Genomic DNA, 23,784 nt, shown 5'->3' with positions numbered 1-23,784 from the left:
AACTCCACGTTTCTACATGTCTAGAAAGAAATTATTCACGTGGAACAAGTCACGCAAAGGCTGAGCGAAAGCCTGAAAGAGAAAGAGAGAGAGAGAGAGGGAGAGAAACAGAGGGACTGTGAACGATGTGAGCGGGGCCAGTCAGATTCATATTTCATATCTGCCATTGGAGCCCCATCAGAGCAGTAGCCCTCCATCTCCAGGGCTTTATTCAACCATCTGCTCCTTTATTACTTATCTTTATTTTGCAACTAATTAACAGCATAATCTTCTAAATTCAGCAAGTTAATTATCATTATTGTGGTCTTTGCAGCATCATCAGTCCTTGTAAAGTGCCGTGTCTCTGTGGAAGGGGAGCGAGAGAGAGAGAGAGAGAGAGAGAGAGAGAGGGGTTTGCTTGACGAGGGCTCATTAGATGTTTTCTGATGAGTTGAGGTTTTGTGCATGTGCTTCCTGTAGATGGAGGTTATTTGGAGGGTGGGTGCATATGCTATAAGGGTGTATGTGTATGAATATGTTTTGTCTGCGTATGCTGATGTGGTGCATGATATGAAGATTTGGTCATGTGCATAAGAAGAAGGGAATGTACATATATTTATATGCATTTAGACAAAAAGGGGTACAAAACAGGGCTTGAAACTTGAGAAAAAAATAAGTCTAATTTCTTAGTAAATGAATTAGTAAAATCAGGTAATTTTCAGGGGCTCATATTAAACTTGGTCTAAAGTTCAGACTTATTACTAATAAATATATATTTCCCATATTAAAGGAAAAAGGGTGGAAAAAACATTTGATAATTTGTCCTACACTAACTTCAGTCACAAGGTTAAAATGTTGAGCTCGAGGAATGTAGTTGGCATAAAGGTAAAAAAAGTTAAATTCTGAATGTTTACAGACACTACTGGTCAAAAGTTTTGAATAAATACTATTTTAATGGTTTTGAAATAAATCTCTTCTAATAAACATTCTTACACACTGATATGCTCAATTATTAATAATGGTTTTTATCTTAATCAATGGTGTGCTGCTGAATATTTTTGTGGAAACCAAGAAGATACAATTGTTTTATGATTCTCTTATGAATAGAAAGTTCAAAATAACAGCACTTATTTGAAATGCAAATCTTCTGTAATGCTAAAAATTTCTTTACTGTCACATTTGATCAATTTAATGCGGCTTTGCTAAACAAATTTTTATAATTATTATTAGTATTATTTTACTTACCGCAAACTTTCGAGAGCTTTTCACAAAAAAATCTAAGCAGAAACAAAGAAGAAGTGTTTCTTGAGCAGCATATTATTATGATTTTTGCATGTGACACTGAAGACTGGAGGAATGATGCTGAAAATACAGCTTTACAACATAGGAATAAATTACAGTTTAACATCTATAGAATTACAAAACAGTAAATTGTACGAATATTTAATAAAGCATATTAATAATGAAGACTTGGACTAGCATAAAATACTTCAAAAAAACAAAACCAAAAAAAAAAAACACGAATAAATATTTCTCCAAGCTTTTGGCCAGTACTGCATGACCGAATTTCTCTTTAAACGTGCAAATAGCTGGTCTCTAGACTTCAAAGTTCATCTCAGCCACTATTTCAACGGTGTGTGCTGGTCTGGTTGTGTAGAACACATAAACACGCTCCAGCCAGATGCCCTCTTGTGCTCTTGCACAGCAGCTACACAAAGCTGGATGTTGTGTCAGTGTTGTCAGGTCCCTCTGGGCTGAAGGGAAATCTGCTTACACTGAAACACGACTGCAAATGAGCTGCATGTGGATGCATATGTAAATGAGAGGTGCAGAAATTACCATCTTGGCTTCTGATTGGACAGGCTGTGGAGAGGAGGGGCCGGGGATTCCAGGGACACTAGGCACGACGGTGACTGGTCTGACCAGCTGAAAACACACACACACACACACACATGAAAAAGATCAATAAATGATCAGCCTTGCACACACTAAATATGGTACTGTACTTCTAAGATTTCCATGGGGTCCAAAAAGCATGGTATATATAAAAATCACAGTCTTATAGAAAACACTGCACTAGGTATTAGGAAATAGATTTCTTTTTTTGTTTGTTTTTTCCGCATCCCTCTCCTTTCCTCCATCTGAAAGCCTCCAGGACATAATCATATTCTGTTCAGTCTTCCACAAGGATATTCAAGCACACACACAAACACACAAGGTCTGAATTGCCTGAGACACAAGTGTGTGTGAGTGATAATGTGTCTCTGCATACATTACTGCATCCCTCACAGGCCGACATCATGAAAGCAGCGCAGTGTCCTTCATCCACCAACACACACTTAAACACACGTACTCCACTGGAGCCATGTTTAAGAGTGCTCTGATCACTTCCCAGCACATTGTGTTTCTCCGTGATGGATTTGTGGAGCTTGTTTACATCTGGTTAGGGGACAGATTGCTTTTTACACATGTAGTAACATGCGTCTCGAATGTGTCTCCTGTGACCACTTGATTTGAAGAGGAGGGTTTTTAAAGAAAGGAAAACCTCTGAAGCTGAACATTTTCTGTTATTTTAATCAAGCTTCTGTGTTAACTGTACTTTGGATGTGTGTGTGTGTGTGTGTGTGTGTGTGTGTGTGTGTGTGGACCATCCAAATGGATGCTATTAGCAGGTACTGTATAAACGGCTGTGGATCACATCTGTCCTCACAAGTCTGTAAGCACAAGTCTGACAAATAGCGGTCAGGACAAACCCATCTACTATATCATAATTCTGCAGCAATAGAACACAAAGGAGATGACCTTAAAATGTCTATTCAGTCCAAAAAAAAGAAAGAAAAGACCTTATGTCCTCTACAGGCATTCTGGATGTGAAACAAAAACCTAGTGAGCTGCCTAAAGACAGCATTTTAAGGCATCACAGGTGCATTCCAGGGACTTTTTCCAATATCAGGCTGCTTTCAAATATATCTCCGTTTAGAAATTCTAAGGCAGCATTACAGAAGGCAATCCCAGAATGCATTCTAGTTATTTTCGGTGAAAATTCTTCTGCTATCAAGGTTTTCCACCCTCTCTCTGACCCGTAGACTTAAAGACATCATCCCACGGCAAAAGTCAAAGATATTACAGAGTTCAAGGTACTATGAAAACACTGTAATTTCACAGTCCAGTCCAAAAAGAGCATTTACTGAAACTTAGGTCTCAACGATACAATGTGCCAAGCTTTATGGTGTTTCTGGCTGTGTAGCACCTGCAGCTCTTCAGATCTTTCTGAAATATCAAGGCGATCTGATCTTAACAGCACACCTTCTCTTGACACACTTTATGTCATGTCAAACCCATGTCAAATTCTGTTCTGAACTTTTTTTTAAAGTACAGATATGGAGAGACCTAGAAACTGTGGGAGAGGAGAGAGTGCAACAGGAAACAACCTTAAGTTGGGACTCAAACTCTATACCAAAGCGTTATGCGGCATGTGTTGAAGGGCAGCTCACAAGGCTATGCCTCCAATTTCTGGTAAATTTCGGAATAACCAAATCTGTCGCTGAGTTTTCACAAACTGTCTGTGTTGACAGGGGAAAGAGTTTGAGTTGTGAATGTTAGGCTGTCTACATAGCACATCAATATTTTTGTAAAAAACAATCATATTCATAATCATATTTACCATGTTATGGTAAAATAAACACATTGTTGGTCATAACAGATTCAAAGGTGCAGCAAGCAAATTTTTGAAAAACACTATTAAAAAGGGGATCAGACCGAGCACCAAAACATACTTGTAGCCAATCAGCAGTAAGAGGCAAATACACTCATGATGGGGAGGAGAGAGAACTCTGTGCACAAGACAGACATAGTAATGAGAACTATGTAGACTATGTAAAGAGAAATGGCACTACAGAAACGACTATAGAATATGGAAGCCTGTTTCCGCTACTGAATAAAAAATAAAACAAGGTAACTGCGACTTTTTATCTCACAATTCAGACTTTTCTCAGAATTACATTTCAGACTTTTTTTCTCAGAATTACAATTCTGACTTTTTTGACGCAACTGTGAGTTCTAAAGTCAGAATTGTGAGTTCTAAAGACAGAATTGCGAGTTCTAAAGTCAGAATTGCGAGTTCTAATATCAGAATTGTGAGTTCTAAAGTCACAATTGCGAGTTCTAAATTCACAATTGCGAGTTCTAAATTCACAATTGCGAGTTTTCTAAAGACAGAATTGCGAGTTCTAATGTCAGAACTGCGAGTTCAAAAAAGACAGAATTGCGAGTTCTAAAGGCAGAATTGCGAGTTCTAAAGACAGAATTGCGAGTTCTAATGTCAGAACTGCGAGTTCTAATGTCAGAACTGCAAATTCTAAAGACAGAATTGCGAGTTCTAATGTCAGAACTGCGAGTTCTAAAGACAGAATTGTGAGTTCTTAAGATAGAATTGTGAGTTCTCAAGTCAGAATTGCGAGTTCTAAAGACATAATTGCGAATTCTAAAGACAGAATTGCGAGTTCTAATTTCAGAACTGCGAGTTCTAATGTCAGAACTGTGAGTTCTAATGTCAGAACTGTGAGTTCTAAAGACAGAATTGCGAGTTTTAAAGACAGAATTGCGAGTTCTAATGTCAGAATTGCGAGTTCTAAAGACAGAACTGCGAGTTCTAAAGACAGAATTGCGAGTTCTTAAGACAGAATTGCGAGTTTTAAAGACAGAATTGCGAGTTCTAATGTCAGAATTGCGAGTTCTAAAGACAGAACTGGGAGTTCTAAAGACAGAACTGGGAGTTTAAGACAGAACTGGGAGTTTAAGACAGAATTGCGAGTTTAAGACAGAATTGCGAGTTCTAATATCAGAACTGCGAGTTCTTAAGACAGAATTGCGAGTTTTAAAGACAGAATTGCGAGTTCTAATGTCAGAACTGCGAGTTCTAATGTCAGAACTGCGAGTTCTAAAGACAGAATTGTGAGTTCTTAAGATAGAATTGCGAGTTCTAAAGACAAAATGATTAGTTCTAAAGACAGAACTGTGAGTTCTTAAGTCAGAATTGTGAGTTCTAAAGACAATGGCGAGTTCTAAAGTCAGAATTGTGATTTCTAAAGACAGAATTGCGAGTTCTAAAGACAGAATTGCGAGTTCTAAAGACAGAATTGCGAGTTCTAAAGACAGAATTGCGAGTTCTAATGTCAGAATTGCGAGTTTAAGACAGAATTGCGAGTTTAAGACAGAATTGCTAGTTCTAATGTCAGAACTGCGAGTTTTAAAGACAGAATTGGGAGTTCTAATGTCAGAACTGCGAGTTCTAAAGACAGAATTTGGAGTTCTAAAGTCAGAATTGTGAGTTCTAATGTCAGAACTGCGAGTTCTAAAGACAGAATTGTGAGTTCTAAAGTCAGAATTGTGAGTTCTAAAGACAATTGTGAGTTCTAAAGACAATTGTGAGTTCTAAAGTCATAATTCTGAGTTCTAAAGACAGAATTGCGAGTTCTAAAGACAGAATTGCGAGTTCTTAAGACAGAATTGCGAGTTTAAGACAGAATTGCGAGTTCTAATGTCCGAATTGCGATTTCTAATGTCAGAATTGCGATTTCTAAAGACAGAATTGCGAATTTAAGACAGAACTGCGAGTTCTAAAGACAGAATTGAGAGTTCTAAAGACAGAATTGAGAGTTCTAAAGACAGAATTGAGAGTTCTAAAGTCAGAATTGTGAGTTCTAGAATTGCGAGTTCTAATGTCAGAATTGCGAGTTCTAAAGACAGAATTGTGAGTTCTTAAGATAAAATTGCGAGTTCTAAAGACAAAATTGCGAGTTCTAAAGACAGAATTGCGAGTTCTAAAGTCAGAATAGCAAGTTCTAAAGACAGAAATGACCATGTTTTATTTATTTAGTAGCAGAAACGGCTTCCATAACAGAAAGAGAGAGATGGCAGAGAAAATACAAAAGAGGAAAAGGTCAGGGGAATATACCTTAAGATCAGGCAACAGCTGGGTTAATATTGGAGAAGCCTTACAGCGCTGGAGAGGCTTTAAAGAGGTTGCTTTACTTCTTCATTTAATTTTTTTTTAATTTTTTTTTTACTTTGGTTCCTCTTTTAGTGATCGCTGTAAACCCTTAAACATATAGGGGGTGTAATCTTTTTGGCTGGGGGGGGGGGGGTTGTTTTGGCGATTTCAGGTATCAACAGTGTTTTCCAGAAATCGCTTACTGCATTTAAAAATGTAAAATCACTGTCCAGGAGCTTTCTCTACACACTGAAGAGAGAGAAGAGTGTGTGTGGGACACTCACAGGGATGGCAGTGGGTATGTGTACGCTGGAGCTGGCGATGGTGGCTGGGATGGCGACTGGCATCGTCTGACCGTTAGGCAGCTGCAGCAGAACCGGAAACGTGCCGGACACCGGACTGAAGACAGACAGAGAGATGGGGAAACAGACACAAAATTCATACCAAACATAGGAATAGACATGATTATAGTATAGAATGTATATGCAAAGCCTTGTAATATTAATAAGCTACAAAAACAAGCTATACAGCATCATGCTTTAAAGTCAACATGAAACAGCAATTGCACAGAATTTTACATTCATAATGTGCCTTTTTTTATGAGGGAAAATATAAATTTATCCATCAGGAAATAATTAAATATAGTAGATCAGCGCTGAATAAGAGTCAATCACATTCAAGTTTTCCTTTGTGATGAATCGTGCAAAAAATTAGTATTAAAAAAAAGAAAATGGTGTCAATCGTTTTGGGTTCATGTTGACTTTGAGTGATATAAAATGAACATAAAACAACACCAAGAATGTTCAACAAAAAGCTCAAACAAAACCTGTCTGATGGCCGAGCACTTGTCAATTGTATGATGTAAAAGTAAAGGCACATGAATCACAAGCAACTGAAACTAAATCATAAATTCATAAAGTAAATGAGTGACGCAAACGAAACACTGAATGAGGCGTAAAAGGAGAAAATAATGGCAAACTAAGAGAGAAGCAGAATAAGTAACGTTTAGAAGTTACTTACACTATCGGTCTACTAGAGGATGGGACCTGGGTTATAACAGAGCTAGATGTTGGAGATGGGAGAGCTTGCTGAATAACAACACCAGCCTCATTGCTGGCCAGTAGTACACTGGGGACTTGGAGGGAGGCAGGACGGACTATAGTGGATGGAGGAAGAGAGGTCGGCTGCAAACAAACCTCCTGAAAACACCACACGAGAGCCAAGCTGCATCAAGCGCTCACACAAAACTACACTGTCCATTACTGATCTCACACTGTTTCTGACTGTGTTAGTAGCCACAGAGAGCACACACAATGTTCACCAATTAATTAATGAGTTAAGAGACTGAAAACTATAGTGCCTTACAGTTGACAGATGACACTGTCTTCTCAAATGTGTTCAGTGATAAGTGCTTTCCAAGGCTGCATTTATTTAATATTTATTTGCATTTATTAAAAAAACAGTAATGTAGTGAAATATTATTACAATTTATAATAACTTTTATATTTTAATTTATTTTAATATTATATTTATTTCTGTGATGCACAGCTGAAATTCAGCATCATTCCTCCAGTCTTCAGTGTCACATGATCTTCGGAAATCATTCTAATATGATGATTTGTTGCTTAAGAGACATTTCTGATTATTATCGATGTTGAAAACAGTTGTGCTGCTTAATATTTTTATAGAAACTGTGATTCTTTGATGAATAGATGAATGCTTATTTTTATTACAGTACAACTTTATCAATTTATTGATCAAAACTTAGTTTATCTATCAAATAAAATAAAAAAACTTACTGACCCCAAACATTTGAACTAGGGATGTCAAATTTCGATTATTTCCATGATCGATCGTCGTTTAAATTAACGATCAATTAATCGATTAATCGTTAACCATAATACTGCAAAATGCGTCTATTGCAGGCACGCAGTCAGCGGTATGACAGGATGTGCAAAAGCCACACACACACACACACACACACACACAAAACGCTTTCTCACTTGAATTAAAGAGGTTTTAGTCTGAATAAAATGCTAGTAGCAGGATTATAAAATGAATAGATGCGATTATGATCATTTGATAAAATGAAGAGAGCGCGCCATACTTTTGAGGTCATTTTACTTTGTTGACAGTTTCCAATCCCGCACGGAGAACGCTGAACGCGCCTCTTTAAATGGTTTTGTGGTGCTCGTTGTTGTATTTTAAAGCACAATTGCAATGTTTTCAACTGACATTATTGTATAAAATTAGCCGAAATGTGGAGCGCGTGTGACTGCGCTGCACATTAAGTGAACTACATCGGCGCTGCTGCACAAAAACACACTGTTGCTCACATTAATTTGATCCTGCTGGATTCTGTCCTAGAAAATGCAGATTTTTAAAAATCCAGCATACAGCGCATTAGATCGTGACAGTGCATGCGTGCAGACGAGGATGAGCGAGCGCGGCTTTGGCTAGATTTATTTGGAGGTTATTGCTCATGTCTCATTCGGCACAAATCGAAATGTTTCCATATTCGCAATGTATTTGAATGTTAAACTATTATTTATAGCTAATGTAAACTAGGCTTGTACTTAACACGCATTCGCATATAGACGGAAAAGATGATCCTCTTCATATGAGCAAAAACGTCCTTGGCATAACAGCAGAGTGGACCGGTTTTAAATCCGTTAATCTTAATTATTTAAGTCGGATATATTTCGCATAGCCTATTAAAAAAAAAAAAAAAAAAAAAAAAAACATGAAAACAAATTGTTATTTTTATGTTGGGCCTATTACTTAGTAGGCTATAAATTTTCCTTAAAGCATCCCATTTTGTCCCAGGGCTTAGAACCTGTGCCCTAGTCAGGTCCATGCAGAAACTTGTGAACGATGCTCGGCGTCACCGTTTAGTGACAGCAGTGAATGCTCCAGGAATGTGTCAGTCACAGCGCCTATTAATCGCCGTTTTGAATCCAGCAATTATTTATTTAGAAATTATAAGATCTGATTATGACAAGTGTGGTATAAAAGCTTTGTTTATTAGAGGAATAATAGGTTAACTGGAAAATGTTAGATCGCGACCATGCTTTTGGACCCCATAGTCTTCATTTACGCGAATTTGTTCTCGTTTGCCGGTTGGTCACGAATTTGCACAAATTCAGTATATTTAGGCATTGTTTCTTTTCCTAAATCTTCATAGTCTAACCCTCTAATTTCCCAGGTTTATTTTATTATCTTTCGCTTTTAATAACTGTTTTCGCATCTCTTACTGTGGTAAACATGGGAAGGGAAATTAAAGATTTCATGAATTAAGAATTCGTTCGATTTATTAATTTGTTCCCTTATTTCACTTAAATCATGGGTTATTTAGGGAACAAAATTAATGAAACATGGACAATTGCCACATTAATAATTCGTAGGAATGAATTAACAAGTTGTAGGAATGAATAGACTACCTGTCCTGTCACTGTGTCCCCCAGCCCTGCAAAGCGCACGATATAAAACAGTTATCTGATGAAATGATTAGTAACTACATTTCTATTGCATTTAATGTTGAAGAACTTTTATGTTGTTTCTATTTTAATGTACTTTAAAGTTTAACCCCTTACTAGTAACCCCCCTTTTTTGGCATGGAGACAGAAATGACATACCCAAAATAAAAAGGTTTCTGCTCATGATTCTTTCTGACTAGATACATAATCAACCTTTGTTCACAAAGCTGACACTTTAAAGTTTACTGTTCAGGAATCAGAATCACTCAGACTGTTATGATAATAGAGATATATAAGCTCAAACATAAAAACAAAAATAAAAATATTAAAAACATATGTTTTAAATGTATTTAAAAAATTGTTGATGTAGGAAATGAGTTTGAAAACACAGTGTAGCTAAGGCCACAAGTCTTCCAAAACTTCATAAAAAATGTCATAATCGAATCTGTAAAACTGTGAATTTTATGAAATATTTTCTAAGGCCATGTCATGTGTGTTTTTAGAGAAGGCTAATCAGATTGATTTATGGCCCTTGTCATCTCTGTAAGATCTCACATGTAAACACTGATGTGTGTTTTATATGTGTGTTTGGCTGTGAAAACTGCCCGTTTCATGATTGTATTGTTCTCACCAAACGAGTCTTTCACACCTCCGCCAAGTATGACACATTATCCGCATTATTCTTTTATCATTATTCTTTTGTTTTTATTCCACCTTTATTAGCCTTGATTGTGGTTTTTCAGGCTTTACAAAGCAACAAAGCAGCAATCTCACTTCAGTCTCTCTTTGCATTTAGCCCTTATTTATCAAAAGTCTTACTATAAAAATACAACAAAACATTTTCTTACGACCTTACGTGAATTATTGAGACAAAAATGCATTATGAAGAAGAAAAGCACCTGCTATTAGTAGCATTGTAGCTAACGTTAGCATCTAGCTACAGCAGACAATTTATGAAATTATTAATACACTTTTACTCAAAACTCACTTTAAACGCCGATCGAGTGTTTATAATAACTTCCTTTAGCGATCAGGGATGGAATTTGGTAGTTTACTGTTGTAAAAATATATTATATGTAGCCTTTTTCATCGCTGCACAAGTTAGCATTTCCCATGTACATTTTCGATTTTTTTTTATAAAAACGCCCCAGATCTCAAGAAATTCTCATACCAAGCTTTACTATCGTAATCGCGGGTTTATTATTTGGATATTTCGTGTGTACAGAGGTGTTTCAGTGTTGTTTTGGCCAGATAACTACCAGGAAGTGTGCAGGAAGCATGTGACACGATGTGGCGGTGTCCATTTATGACACTGTAAGATTGACACTTGCAAGGCCCAATCAGAGTCTGAGTCACACACCGCACGAGTTGCCGGCACAGCAAACACACACACAGATCGCTGGGAGAGGCTGTTTATCATCTGATCGCGTAAATCCAAGGAAAATGAATAGAAATGACGATTCTGTCTGAAGAAATATGAAGTAAACATCAGTAAATATATCCATATATCTCCGCAGATATGCATCTTTGGTCTAAAAATCCTTATTGACGCTGTTCAGTGAGTCTATGTGAACACAAATAAACCGCTCTTGACGTGACTGAATATGAGTGAGTGATTAATTTCTATTCAAAATGTGGCATAATACGGATTTATTATTTTGCACTTCTGACATAAATCACTAAATATCTGTCACTGCAACAATGTTTTATCAAAATATTGGTCAAATATCGAAACTAGAGTCTTTAAACTTTCAATTGATGCACAGTTTGTCCAGATGAAGTAAGACAGTGATGTTTAATGTGCTGTGAAAGTGAAACAATAATAAACTGGGGCCGTCGGCGATGTTCGCACTTAAAGGGGTTAAATCACATTAAAAGCTTAATTTGTACATTGTGAATGAATGATGATGCTTTTATATATCGTCACCGTCACTCACAGCCGCTCGCACGTGTTGAGTGCGCATGAGCCGCACACAGCCCAACATTGAATCGGTTAACCGACCATCGATAGCCTTAATCGATTGCATCTCTTATCGACAATTAATCGATCATCGATTAATCGTTGACATCCCTAATTTGAACAGTACAGTAACTACTGTAATTAAGAAATATTAAATTTTCAGCATTTTAAGAGTTCACATTAGAAACGATGAGTAAAAAAAAAAATCATACTTCTATTGATCATAGAGTGCTCAAAGTGAATGTTTATCTATTAAAGCGGTTACAGCTTCAATTTTAAAGTCAGAATCGGCATATTTTCTGACTTATGAGAGAAGTCTCATCTTTCGCTCACAATCTGGCTGACAGAGAGATTTCTTCAAATAGCTACAAAACACAATGTTGACCACTGATTTATTTTTTTATTTTTGTATATCTATGAAGAAATGTATTTTCATCTGAAACTCAGCAGCCAAATCAAGCAGCAAACACCTTTCATGTGTTGAATGAGGGGAGAAGACAGCCTCATGAATCTGGACTGCTAACACAAAGGTTATAAGTTCAGTCCAGGGAGGGTAGAACCAGCAAACAAGAATTACAGCACAATATGAGCCTAGGATCCTCCAGGGGGAACTTTCCCTAAAATTATTTGAGTTACTTTGCATGAAAAATCCCTACTAAATGCCTTCCTAAATGCCTTTGCTAAGTGCAAGTGTTTCTGTATGGCAGAGCCCTGTGTCTCACCTTGTCGTCAGTGGTGGTCGACTCAGGGTGGGGAAGGGGGCTGTCTCGCTGGGACTCAATGGCTGTGTGCTCCTCTATTTTGTTTCGAACAACAGGAGTCGCAAGAGGAGACAAGTCCAGAGGCAACTGCAATCACCACACACACATCAGTGTTTGATTACGCATTTATATCACAAAACCAGCAAGGCTGAAATGGGATTTTATCTATCAAGGTTTAAACTGATTTTTTAAATGTTATGTTAGTTTCAGGTTTTTGTTTTGCAACATAATTTCCTAAATTGCTAGTACATTTCACAAATAATAAAAAACAGAAACGGCAAAAAACACTGAACTAAAGCAGAAATTTTGAAAAAGACCCCAAGGACTTGCTCAAAAGTGACCATAATAACACAAAATATTAAGCAGCACAACTATTTTTTAAAATAATAATAACAAGAACTAATAATTAAGCAGTAAATCAGTATATCAGGATGATTTCTGAAGATCATGTGACACTGAAGACTGGAGTAATGATGCTGAAAATACAGCTTTGATCACAGGAATAAATTACATTTTCAAATACCAGTATATTGATGTATAAAAGTGCAATAATATTTCACAGTATTACTGTTCTTACTGAAATTTTTCATCTAAATTAAAGCAGCCTTGATTCACAGAAGAGACGTCTCTCAAAACATTAAAAAAATCGTACCGACCCCAAACCTTTACGTGCAAAATGATCACACAGCTGAACTATAAACTGCAGGACAAACTGACATGTTTACCTTTTTAATGTCATCCTCCGTGGCCTTTTTAAAGTCATGCTCAAACGGGCTGGTGAGCTCGTTAAACAACCCGACCTCCTCGCAGTTTTTCAGGAAGCGGGTCGGTGTCGGGGTCTGGTCTGCAACAGTAGCCCATAAAGCCATGAACAATAATAATTCATGTTCATTTGATTTTATTACGAACTGCTGACTTTTCAGACTCACCGGCGATGATGACACTCTCATTGCGTGCTGGACCAAATCTCAGGGTCATCTCATGCTTGTGCTTATGCACTGCCAGGTGGTCTTCATTTGTGAATCGCTGTTGCAGACAAGACAGTCATTATGTAGATGCATGAACCATAAATAGCAATATAAAACTGTAAATGGACAAAAAGCAAGCAGGTAATATCTGTTCAAGTGTGTAGCAGTGATCACATGCCTGTCCGCAGCCAGGAGCAGTGCAGAGGAACGGTTTATCATCACTCATATTCACAGCTTCAGTCTGCCACCTGATAACATGACACAAGTCAAACATGCAATCTGTCATTAATCATCGACTTAATGACTTGAGACCACAGCTAACAACACAAGTGTGATACAGAGGGATGCAAAAGTTTGGGAACCCCTTGCAGAATCTGTAAAAATGTTCATTTTAACAAAATAAGAGAGATCATACTAAATGCATGTTGTTTTTTATTTAGTACTGTCCTGAGTAATATATTGTATATAAAAGATGTTGACAAAAATATTGCTGAAATTTTTAAAATAACCCCATTCAAAATGTTGGGAACCCTTGGTTCTTAATACTGTGTGTGGTCACCCGATGATCCTCGACTGTCTTTCTGTTTTGTGATGGTTGTGCATGAGTCCCTTGTTTGTTCTGAAAAGTTAAACTGAGAACTGTTCTTCAGAAAAATCCTCCATGTCCTGCAGATTCTTCAGTTTTATAGCATCTTTGAACGTTTTCCAGCAGTGACTGTATGATTTTGAGATACATCTTTTTACACTGAGGACAACTGAGACACTCAAACACAACTATTAAAAAAAAGGTTCAAACGTTCACTGATGCTCCAGAAGGAAACAAGATGCATTAAGAATTGGGGGGTGAAAACTTTTGAACAAGATGTCGACATTTTTCTTATTTTGTTGAAATATATATATATATATTTTTCCCATTTAGTTCTGCCCTTCGTAAGCAACAGAAGATATACTTGTTTGTTTCCCGGAACACAAATATTTATTTTTTTACCTTGATCTTCAAATACCAAAAGTTTTCACCCCCCAACTCTTAATGCATCTTGTTCAAACAGAAACTTTCGAGGGGGTTATTTTAATAATTTCAGCAATTTCTTTGTGTTGTGGACTATATGCAAACAATCTTTTATGTAAAATATCTTACTCAGTACAGTACTAAATAAAAAAATTAAATGCATTTAGTAATATCTCTCTTATTTTTAGAAAATGATTCACATTTTCACAGATTCTGCAATGGGTTCCCAAAAATTTCGCATGCCACTGTATATCAATCAGCATGATTTAATATCTGTAACCATGTGCAATAATGAGTATTATTCTGCACTACTAAAAGCTGAATGTTTTGTGCTGTGTCTGTAGTTATCAAAGTAGGTATGACAGGACATAGATAAGGATTTTATAAGATTAATAACAGGGATTATGCATCACTATCTGTATAATATAAACTTAAATCCTAGATATTGGCCTCTATGCGTTTATTATACCACTCAATAACTCACACACAGTAATGAAATGTGCTGTAATGATCAGGCTGATGTTGACTGATAATAACAACACAACCTATTGTCACCTCCTGCTTAACATACTTCAAATAACACTTATATTTTCTATATTCTCACAGAGCTCAACTCGAAGCGTTTGTGTCTTTAACCACAGACCTGCATTTCTTTAATGTATTTCCAGCAGTACATAGACTGTATCAACAATAAACACATTGTTTACATCGGTCACAGAGGCTAATCAAAGCTTAGCCTCATCTCCCATTCATTTCAATGGGACCTCGGCTATCTGTTAGCATGCGTCGCCATATTAACAACAAAGAAACACCGACGAGCTCTGAATGTGACAAAAAACTGCATTTCACTGGGTTACATATTCAGACTATTCTGCTAGCCACCCGAAAGCTCGTTTCTAAAGTCGTGTTTGCTTATAATGACAGTGCACTGATGCGCTTACTCACCCGCAGGCTGAACCCTGAAGAGCCAAAGCCCACTTATACCACCTCTCGCGAGAGTTGGGAACTGCTTAATCCTTAATAGCTGACAATCTCGCGAGAATCAGACACTCCACTTGACCCAGAGCCAAAGCCATTTAAACTCTAATCTCGCGATAAAATAATTCTCTACTGACCCCTAGAGTGAAAGCACACTGACATCTCGCGAGTGATGAGTTCTGCTTTGCAGAAAATTGAAACCTAGTTTATATCCGATTTAACAATTGGCTTTTTAATGTAATTCATGATCCTTATGCATAAGCAAAATATGTTTCACTGTAGTTCTCTTCATAAGGCTGCAAACATATTTAGCGTCTTTTGTTACGTGTTAGTAAACCATGAAAACAGTGCAAGTGATATTGTGTGGAAGAAAATAAACAGACAACACAAAAATATGTTAAACTGTGATCTAAATTTATTTAATGCAATTTACAAAAGCAATAGGGGTTTTAATTGGCTTTAAACCAACTGATAAAAATGTCCAGTCATACTATTGGCCAGAAGATTTAACCCCTGAAGACATCTGAAAGGACCCTTACAGTCTACAGACCCTCATAACATCTCTAATCTGATGAACAGACAGTGCTGTCAGCTTCTTGATCTCCATGGTGAGCTTCAGCTTAATATAAAGAGTTAAACCATTTTTAATTGTTGCATGATTCGTTTTAAAAGAGTGGATTTAACATTCATATATTTTCCTCTCACAGAGACCAACAGCAGACATTTAGGTAGCAACAGCACTGTTTAGTAGTCACAGCTGTACTAAATGTGTGTCCATAACCAGCAGATTTTCACATGGCGAACAAGATCAAGAAAGCAACCATCAAACAGAAGAGCCCCATGGCTTCAGACAGAGCGAAGCCCAGGATGGCGTAAGAGAAGAGCTGCTGCTTTAGAGATGGGTTCCTGCAAAATAACACACAACCATCTTACTAAATCTTGCTTACATTAACAGATGTTTGCAAACATCTTGACAATATTAAAAACAATTGCTTTGAAGTGCATAAATGCTTTCATAAACCAACTAGCTAGTGGTGAAATAGGTAGCAACTGATATACAATACAGTTCAAAGAGTCTGGGTTAGTAAGTTTTTTTAAGGAAAAAGGTAAATTGACATATACATTTTTCATATATATATATATATATATATATATATATATATAAATAAAAAATAATAATAATATATTTGTGTGTGTGTATATATAAAATACACACTTTTATTCAACTAAGATGCATTTAATTGACCAAACGTAACAGCAAATACTTTCACACTGCTGCAGAAAATTTCTATTTCAAATAATTACTGTTCTTTTGAACTTTCTATTCATAACAGAATCCTGAAAAAACAAAAATCAGTTTCCAGCACAACAATTTTAAATATCTATGGTTTCTTAAGCAGTACATCAACATATCAGAATGATTTCTGAAGGATCATGTGACAATGAAGACTGGAGTAATGATGCTGAAAATACAGGAATACATTTTAAATAATATTTTAAATGAAATTTCTTCACTATATATTACAGTTTTTACTGTATTTTTGATCAAATGGAGTGAACATAAGAGACTTCTCTTAAAAAAAAAAACACCCAAATGTTTCATGGTAGTGTATAATGTCACAAATCATGTGATGTGTATATATAACGATGTGAAATAAATAGATAACACATCATAATATGAAATGTTGCTGTGCTTTACCTGGCATATCCAATGATAAGGCTCCCGAACACGGTTCCGATCCCAGCACCGGATCCAGCTACTCCCACAGTGGCAGCTCCCGCTCCGATGAACTTGGCAGCAGTGTCAATGTCACGGCTCACAGCGCTGGTCTGGAGACTCCTGAGGGTCACCTGAGGCAGGACAGCAGCACTGACCTACAGCAGGAAGAGAGGACTAACTCAACCTCTACACCACACCTGCTGTCCCACAACAGCAACAGCCAGAGCTCAGACACTTCTGATCAGAGGAACTAAATACAGTTCACCAGGAGTAGAGAAGTACTGCAATTACTTTAAACACCTTAAAGAGACAGGAATGAGAGTTCTGACATCATGTCATAACAAACCTTTAAGACTGGTTAACCTTTGAAACTAATATTTTTCATGAAACCTGAGAAGTATCTGTCCCTCCAGTGAAAATCCAGATAATTCAAAAGGGTCATAAAGGCATTGTAAAGTTAACTTATATTAATAGTGCAATTTCATTGAAGTCTTATGAAGAGATACAAACGCTTTATATGATGAACAGGTTTGATTTTGTCTCAACAAAAGTGTCTGCAGGCTTAGAATAACATGAGTGTGGACAAATAATGTCTTCATTAAGTGAACTACCCCTAACATGCATGCCGTGGATCAGACAAACTATTTCAAAGAATCAAGTAAATCATGTTACGGTTTATCTTTTGTAACACGTACAATAATTTGTACGTTAACATCATCTACAAGGATTGACCTTTAAAGCTGCACTGAAACTGAAGATTCAGATCTTCAACCTGTTGATCTCATTAAAGTCCATTATATGGAGAAAAATCCTGAAATATTTTCCCACATTGTTTTTGACTGAAGCGAGAAAGACATGAACGTCTTGATGAAATGAGGGCGAGTAAATGATCAAGACATTTTTATTATGGAAGTGAACTAATCCTTTAAGAGTTTCAACAGAGAGAGAGAGAGAGAGAGATAGATACAGCGGGTTTGGCGGTCACCTCTGGTTTGACCTCTGGTCTGGAAAGCACAGCGGAAGAAACTGGCCTGTACAGGGACCTGGAGGCCGCACGCACCTAAAACACACAGTGTAGAAAATACATTTACATTTATCAGACGCCTTTATCCAAAGCAAATTACAGTGCATTCAGGCACAGAGCCACATGAACACTAGTTCCTGTGTGGAACAGTAGATAACAGTCTTATGAAAAACATGAGTTCTGGAAAAAGCAGTATGTGCTTAAGTTACGGCTCAAGGTCTGCCACAGGACTAATGCATGCAACGCTGATTTAAGACAACATTTTTATAAAAGTCTTCAGCTGCTTTAGAGCTCATCAACATGATAGTGTTAACCAACAAGTGCATACTACACAGATGTCAACACCAACACACTGCCTGTTAAACTAAGCTGATAACGTAAATGTGGCAGGTTCAGATCCTTGATTAAGACTAACTCGAAAACTAAAGCCAATCTATGTGAGGCGGCTGACACACAGCAGGACAGGAAGTGGTTTTATGCCCTTCCGATAAAGAAAGAGTAGGATGGTTACACATGCTGCGGAGAATATGAGCGTTATTAACCAGCACAGCGCTTGATCTAAGCCTGCTAGCCGTCCTGCCAACTCACAACTTCCAAAGCGAAGCACAAGGTCAAAGGTCAAGTGTGTGACACATGACGTTAACCCGTTCAAACGCGTCTACGAATGAATGAATGAATGAATGAGTGAGTTACTGTGTCCTCTGAAGCGCGCTTCACTCACCAGGGCGCGCGTGGAGGAGAACTTCGCACAGCTGAGCATCTTCAGAGCCGAGGGACTTTAGGTTTCTGCAAATACAAAATATTAGGTCAGAGAAAACTTTTAGAAATACGGCTGTGGTAGGCAGCGGATGAGTCTCCTAATGTTATCCCGATGAACCCCGCGGCTCTGAGTCAATGCACAGCGAGGATGATTGTAGATGATTTGTTTAATGAGAAGGATACTCTACTCACCGAAGACAGAGGTCGAAGCGCCGGCTGTTCTGCGCCTGCGCACAACCCACGCTGCGCAAGGACCCGGATAAATGCGTGACGTCGAAGCAAGGCCGCTGCTTTAGTGCTTTATTGGAAAGACCTCAGAGACAGAATGAATTCAAAAAAGCCACAGACATCCCCAATACTATTTAAACACGCCAGTATTATATTAATGTATGAACTATAATTGTTTTTGTATAAAAATGGACAGCTGCCTTAGAGCTTTTCAGATTTAAAGATGAAATATTTTTTTATTTGTTTATTTACTTTTAAAACGTATCTAGCTTAAATTTATTTATTAATTATTGCTGGAATTTAAATACACGACATAAAACATATTAAATTACAAGTTGGCACGCAAAATAAAAAATAAATAAAAACAAATAAAAAAATAAGTGTTGTTTTTGAAGATCATCAAAAAATGTTTGTGCTGCATGTAAATCTGGATTGCATTACAAAAACTATACAGAACTTGACTGCCTGATAAAACAACTGCTCCCTTTTATGAAAGTCCATTTTTGCCATAAGACAAAAAAAACATGCTTCTGTAAATCCTAATTGTTATATAGACCTATTATTAATTATATTAATAATTATGATATAAAAGAAAAAAATATATACTCAAAATGATAACTAAGACATATACCACATTATAATAAGCCATAATTATGAAAAAAAAAAAGAAAAAGAAAAAAAAAAAATCAGCCTTTAAAAGATAATCAGATTTTGACAGCTGACAGGTCACACCAATATTAGTATTTTGTGTTGCTATGGTAACTATTTATTGTTAGTTCATGTTAAATCAATGAAACAATATTCAGATATAACTTTTTTATAATGTAGTAAATGTTGACAGTAATAATAATTTATAATTAATATATATATATATATATATATATATATATATATATATATATATATATATATATATATATATATATAATTATTATTATTATGAAAGTTTGAAACTTCTGTTCTAGGGTTAAAGCGCAAAAAAAGAAAAAAAGAAATCTAAATTAGGATGTTAATTCTGTTAGTAAAATAGCTTGACAAACTATTTAATATCTCATGTTCGAAACATACTAGCAAATGACAGAGCATTAAAATGGCACTATATTATGTATTGTTGTTGTGTAGAATGGGATGATTGTCCAGAAAAGGTTCCCTGTCCAGCAGAGGGGGTCAGAGAGCCTCCCATGTGTCCTGAACCCCGCTGCTCCACAGTGAATCTGTATCTGTAGAATACCAGGATAACAGACATTTACCAGAACAAGCAGTAAACACCAGAGTACACTGATGTGTGCCACAAGCAATGCTCTCAATCTGACCTTATATCTCCCCTGAACCATTAAACGTGGTTTAATCTATCTTTTTCACTCTCTCTCTCAAAGAAAAAAATATGCAAGGGGCAATGCCCTTTCAAAAGGTATGTATTTTTAAGGTACTTAAAGGAGATGTACCTTTCAGCTTTTGTATCCTGTGACAGCTTCACACCTTTTGTTTTCTAAGATTGTTGACTCAGTAGTTCATCAAACTGCCAAGGGTTAAGATATTTTTTATTAGACAAGATAAAAACTAGTTACATTTTATTTTAAGGTGTCCTTGTTACAGTGTAATTATGCATATAAGCATAGTTATATTAATTAGCTACATGTGCTTATATGGTTAGGGTTTGACTTAGGGTTACTTACATGTAATTATTGTCCATCATTCATTGTTATTATAATAGTAAGTACATGTAACATGTAACAAGGACACAAAAGTGTTACCTAAAAAAACCAAATGCAAAATAAATGCTTATATATATATATATATATATATATATATATATATATATATATATATATATATATATGTATATGTATATGTATATATAATTACTACATTTGAAAAAAAATGTAACATCCAAAATTGTAACATGCACATAAATACATTCATAAACATGAGCATTTAAAAAAAATAGGACAATGGCCGAAATAATCTTTATATATATATATATATATATATATATATATATATATATATATATATATATATATATATATATATATATATATATATATATTATACTATTTTTTTATACACAGTGATTTGGTTTCATGTGTGTGCCTTCTACATTTTATTTTCATTATTTAATGTATTTAATATTTTTAAATATATGTTTTTTCAAATAAACATATTAAACAAGGAATACAGCCAAAATGAGCAGAAAAGTGCTTTTATGAGGACACCTTTAAAACAGATTATTCTCCAGGGAGCAATCTATGGATGTTTAATGGTCAGACTTGCAGTTAGTCACTCTCTCTCAAAGTCAGTACGATCAGGTTTATCCTCTGTTTACCCTTTTGATCACTTTCTCTAGTCTTTATTCCAGTTCTTTATGGTCCTCTCAGCACTCCTGCAGCTCATTCTCATGCTCAACTGTCTGTTTTCTTCTTTACTACACATCCCTTCCCCCTTCAGTGAGCTGAACATCTTGAGAGGGTGTATTTGCATGCGGCCCTCATCAGACAGCACATACTCTCACACACACGGGCGGCTGATAAAAGGCATTGACCCCCTTAACCTTTATGAATTACAATTTGTGCCAGCAGCACATCCTGTCAGAGGAGTGGGCACCTATGGAGCTGTGTGTGTGTGTGTGTGTTGTGCAGTTGTTAGAGAGAAAAAAGCCTCGTGCAGGTTCTGGTCAACACCTTTGACAAGCTGTGAGAGGCGTTTAGCTGACAGCACCAGCAACTGAGAGAAACAAACTCTCCCTCTCTCCCTCTCTCTCTAATGACAATGAGGAATTAATAATAGTAAGAAGAGGATCTATGACTTCTGGAAGCACCTCTTTTAGGAGCTTAGATGGTATAGGGTCTAACATACATGTTATTGGTTTAGATGATTTAACAAGTTTATACAATTCTTCCTCTCCTATAGTAAGGCAAGGTAAGGCAAGTTTTTTTATAGCACATTTCGTACACAATGGTAATTCAAAGTGCTTTACATAAAAGAAAGCAAAATAATCATGAAGAAAAATAATAACAAAAAAAACAAAACAAGCAATTTTAAAACTTTTAGAATGATATTTTTTTTTAAAAAAACAGTTAGAAAATGATTTTACATATAAAAAAATAATAATAAAATAAAACAGTGAAAATATAGTGCAATCAGTTCGGACATTGAACAGTGCTCATTCAATAAATGCACAGCCAAAAAGATGCGTTTTGAGTCTAGATTTAAATGTTACTAGTGTTTTGGCACATCTGATCTCTTCTGGAAGCTGATTCCAACTGCGGGCAGCATAGTAACTAAAGGCGGACTCCCCTTGTTTTGTGTGAACCCTTGGTATTTCTAACTGACTTGATCCTAGTGATCAGAGTCCTCTGTTAGGTTTATATTCAGTGAACATATCTGCAATATATTTTGGTCCTAGGTCATTTAGTGACTTATAAACGAGCAAAAGTACTTTAAAATAAATCCTAAATGTAATTGGAAGCCAGTGTAAGGACCTGAGGATTGGTGTGATATGCTTAGATTTTCTGGTTCTAGTCAGAATCCTGCCAGCAGCGTTCTGGATGAGCTGCAGCTGTCTAATGGTGTTTTTGGGAAGGCCAGTGAGGAGCCCATTACAATAGTCCACCCTGCTGGTGATAAAGGCATGAACAAGTTTCTCCAAGTCTTGACTGGAAACAAAACATCTAATTCTTGCAATGTTTTTTAAATGATAGTATGCTGATTTAGTTACTGCTTTGACTACTGAAACTAAGGTCTGTCTCCAGAATCACAACAAGATTCCTTACTTGATTTTTAGTTGTTTGACCTCTAGAGTCAAGGTGTGCATTCACCTTGAACACTTCATCTTTGTTTCCAAAATGCAATGACTTCAGTTTTTTTTAGAAGAGAATGAGTGGAACTGTTCCTCAGGGGGTCTATAGCGCACTGTCTGATGCAATACTGTAGCTGACGGCTGAATGGTTGCAATTTTATCTCTAGTAGTATCGATTTTACAAGTAAAGTAGTTCATAAAGTCATTACTGCTGTGATGTTGGGAAATGTCAACACTTGTTGAGGCTTTATTTTTCGTTAATTTAGCCACTGTATTGAACAAATACCTGGGGTTATGTTTTTTTTCTTCTAAAAGAGAAGAAAAGTAATCGGATCTTTAATGCTTTTCTGTAGGATAGGTTACTTTCCCGCCAAGCAATACGAAATACCTCTAGTTTTGTTTTCCTCCAGATGCGCTCCATTTTTTGGGCTGCTCTCTTTAGGGTGCGAGTATGCTCATTATACCATGGTGTCATACCGCTTTCTTTAACCTTCCTTAAGTGTAAAGGAGCAACTGTATTTAAAATGCTAGAAAAGAGAGTATGTAGTTTCTGTTACATCATCAAGTTGTTCTGAGGTTTTGGATATGCTAAGGAATTCGGATACATCAGGAAGATAACTTAAAAAGCAGTATTTTGTGGTAGAAGTGATGGTTCTTCCATACTTGTAACAAGAAGTAGAATTTACAATTTTGGCCATATGAAGTTTGCACAAAACTAAATAATGATCTGAGATATTATCACTTGGCTGAAGAATTTCAACACTATCAACATCTATTCCATGTGACAGTATTAAATCTAGAGTATGATTTCGACAATGAGTAGGTCCTGAAACGTGTTGTCTAACCCCAATAGAGTTCATAATGTCTATAAATGCTGATTCCAATGCATCTTTTTCATTATCAACATGGATATTAAAATCACCAACTATTAAAACTTTATCTACAGCCAGAACTAACTCGGATGTAAAATCACCAAACTCTTTAATAAAGTCTGTATGGCGCCCTAGTGGCCTGTATACAGTAGCCAGTACAAGCATAACAGGGGATTTATCATTACCATTTGTTTCTCTGGATAATGTTAAATGAAGCACCATTACTTCAAACGAGTTATACTTGAAGCCTGCCCTCTGA

General features: G+C 36.4%; 2 protein-coding genes across 2 annotated transcripts in view; both read right to left on the bottom strand.

Moving 5' to 3' along the window:
- The window catches only part of LOC128019591 (cyclic AMP-dependent transcription factor ATF-2), a 30,102-nt gene extending 14,928 nt beyond the window's left edge, over nt 1-15,174 (bottom strand). Inside the window, exons 1-8 of the mRNA XM_052605659.1 lie at nt 15,091-15,174; nt 13,315-13,384; nt 13,098-13,194; nt 12,894-13,012; nt 12,130-12,255; nt 6,992-7,170; nt 6,256-6,370; nt 1,819-1,905 (exon numbers count right to left, since the gene is read on the bottom strand). Coding sequence (XP_052461619.1) covers nt 1,819-1,905; nt 6,256-6,370; nt 6,992-7,170; nt 12,130-12,255; nt 12,894-13,012; nt 13,098-13,194; nt 13,315-13,362 — 771 coding nt within the window. The 5' untranslated portion in view covers nt 13,363-13,384; nt 15,091-15,174. The remainder of the gene's footprint in view (nt 1-1,818; nt 1,906-6,255; nt 6,371-6,991; nt 7,171-12,129; nt 12,256-12,893; nt 13,013-13,097; nt 13,195-13,314; nt 13,385-15,090) is intronic.
- Nucleotides 15,175-15,516: 342 nt separating this feature from the next.
- On the bottom strand, nt 15,517-18,915 carry LOC128019594 (ATP synthase F(0) complex subunit C3, mitochondrial). The gene is made up of 5 exons (XM_052605666.1): nt 18,819-18,915; nt 18,589-18,653; nt 17,829-17,903; nt 16,823-16,998; nt 15,517-16,029 (listed from the first exon to the last, which is right to left on the bottom strand). The coding sequence occupies exons 2-5, from the start codon at nt 18,625-18,627 to the stop codon at nt 15,915-15,917; spliced, it is 405 nt and encodes a 134-aa protein (XP_052461626.1). The 5' UTR covers nt 18,628-18,653; nt 18,819-18,915; the 3' UTR covers nt 15,517-15,914.
- Nucleotides 18,916-23,784: the final 4,869 nt, after the last annotated feature.

The sequence above is a fragment of the Carassius gibelio genome, chromosome A9 (assembly GCF_023724105.1).
Source record: "Carassius gibelio isolate Cgi1373 ecotype wild population from Czech Republic chromosome A9, carGib1.2-hapl.c, whole genome shotgun sequence".
NCBI classification, from domain to species: domain Eukaryota; kingdom Metazoa; phylum Chordata; class Actinopteri; order Cypriniformes; family Cyprinidae; genus Carassius; species Carassius gibelio.
The sequence above is the reverse complement of the archived record's forward strand: the minus strand, read 5'-3'. Positions and strand labels throughout refer to the sequence as shown.

Bases quoted from the DNA above. Each gene is read 5' to 3' on its own strand.
- LOC128019594 (XM_052605666.1), bottom strand. From the start codon at position 18,627: ATGCTCAGCTGTGCGAAGTTCTCCTCCACGCGCGCCCTG. The intron at 17,904-18,588 runs GTGAGTGAAGCG...TGTGTGTTTTAG, and splicing joins TCTCCTCCACGCGCGCCCTG to GTGCGTGCGGCCTCCAGGTC. The intron at 16,999-17,828 runs GTGACCGCCAAA...TTCCTGCTGTAG, and splicing joins GACCAGAGGTCAAACCAGAG to GTCAGTGCTGCTGTCCTGCC.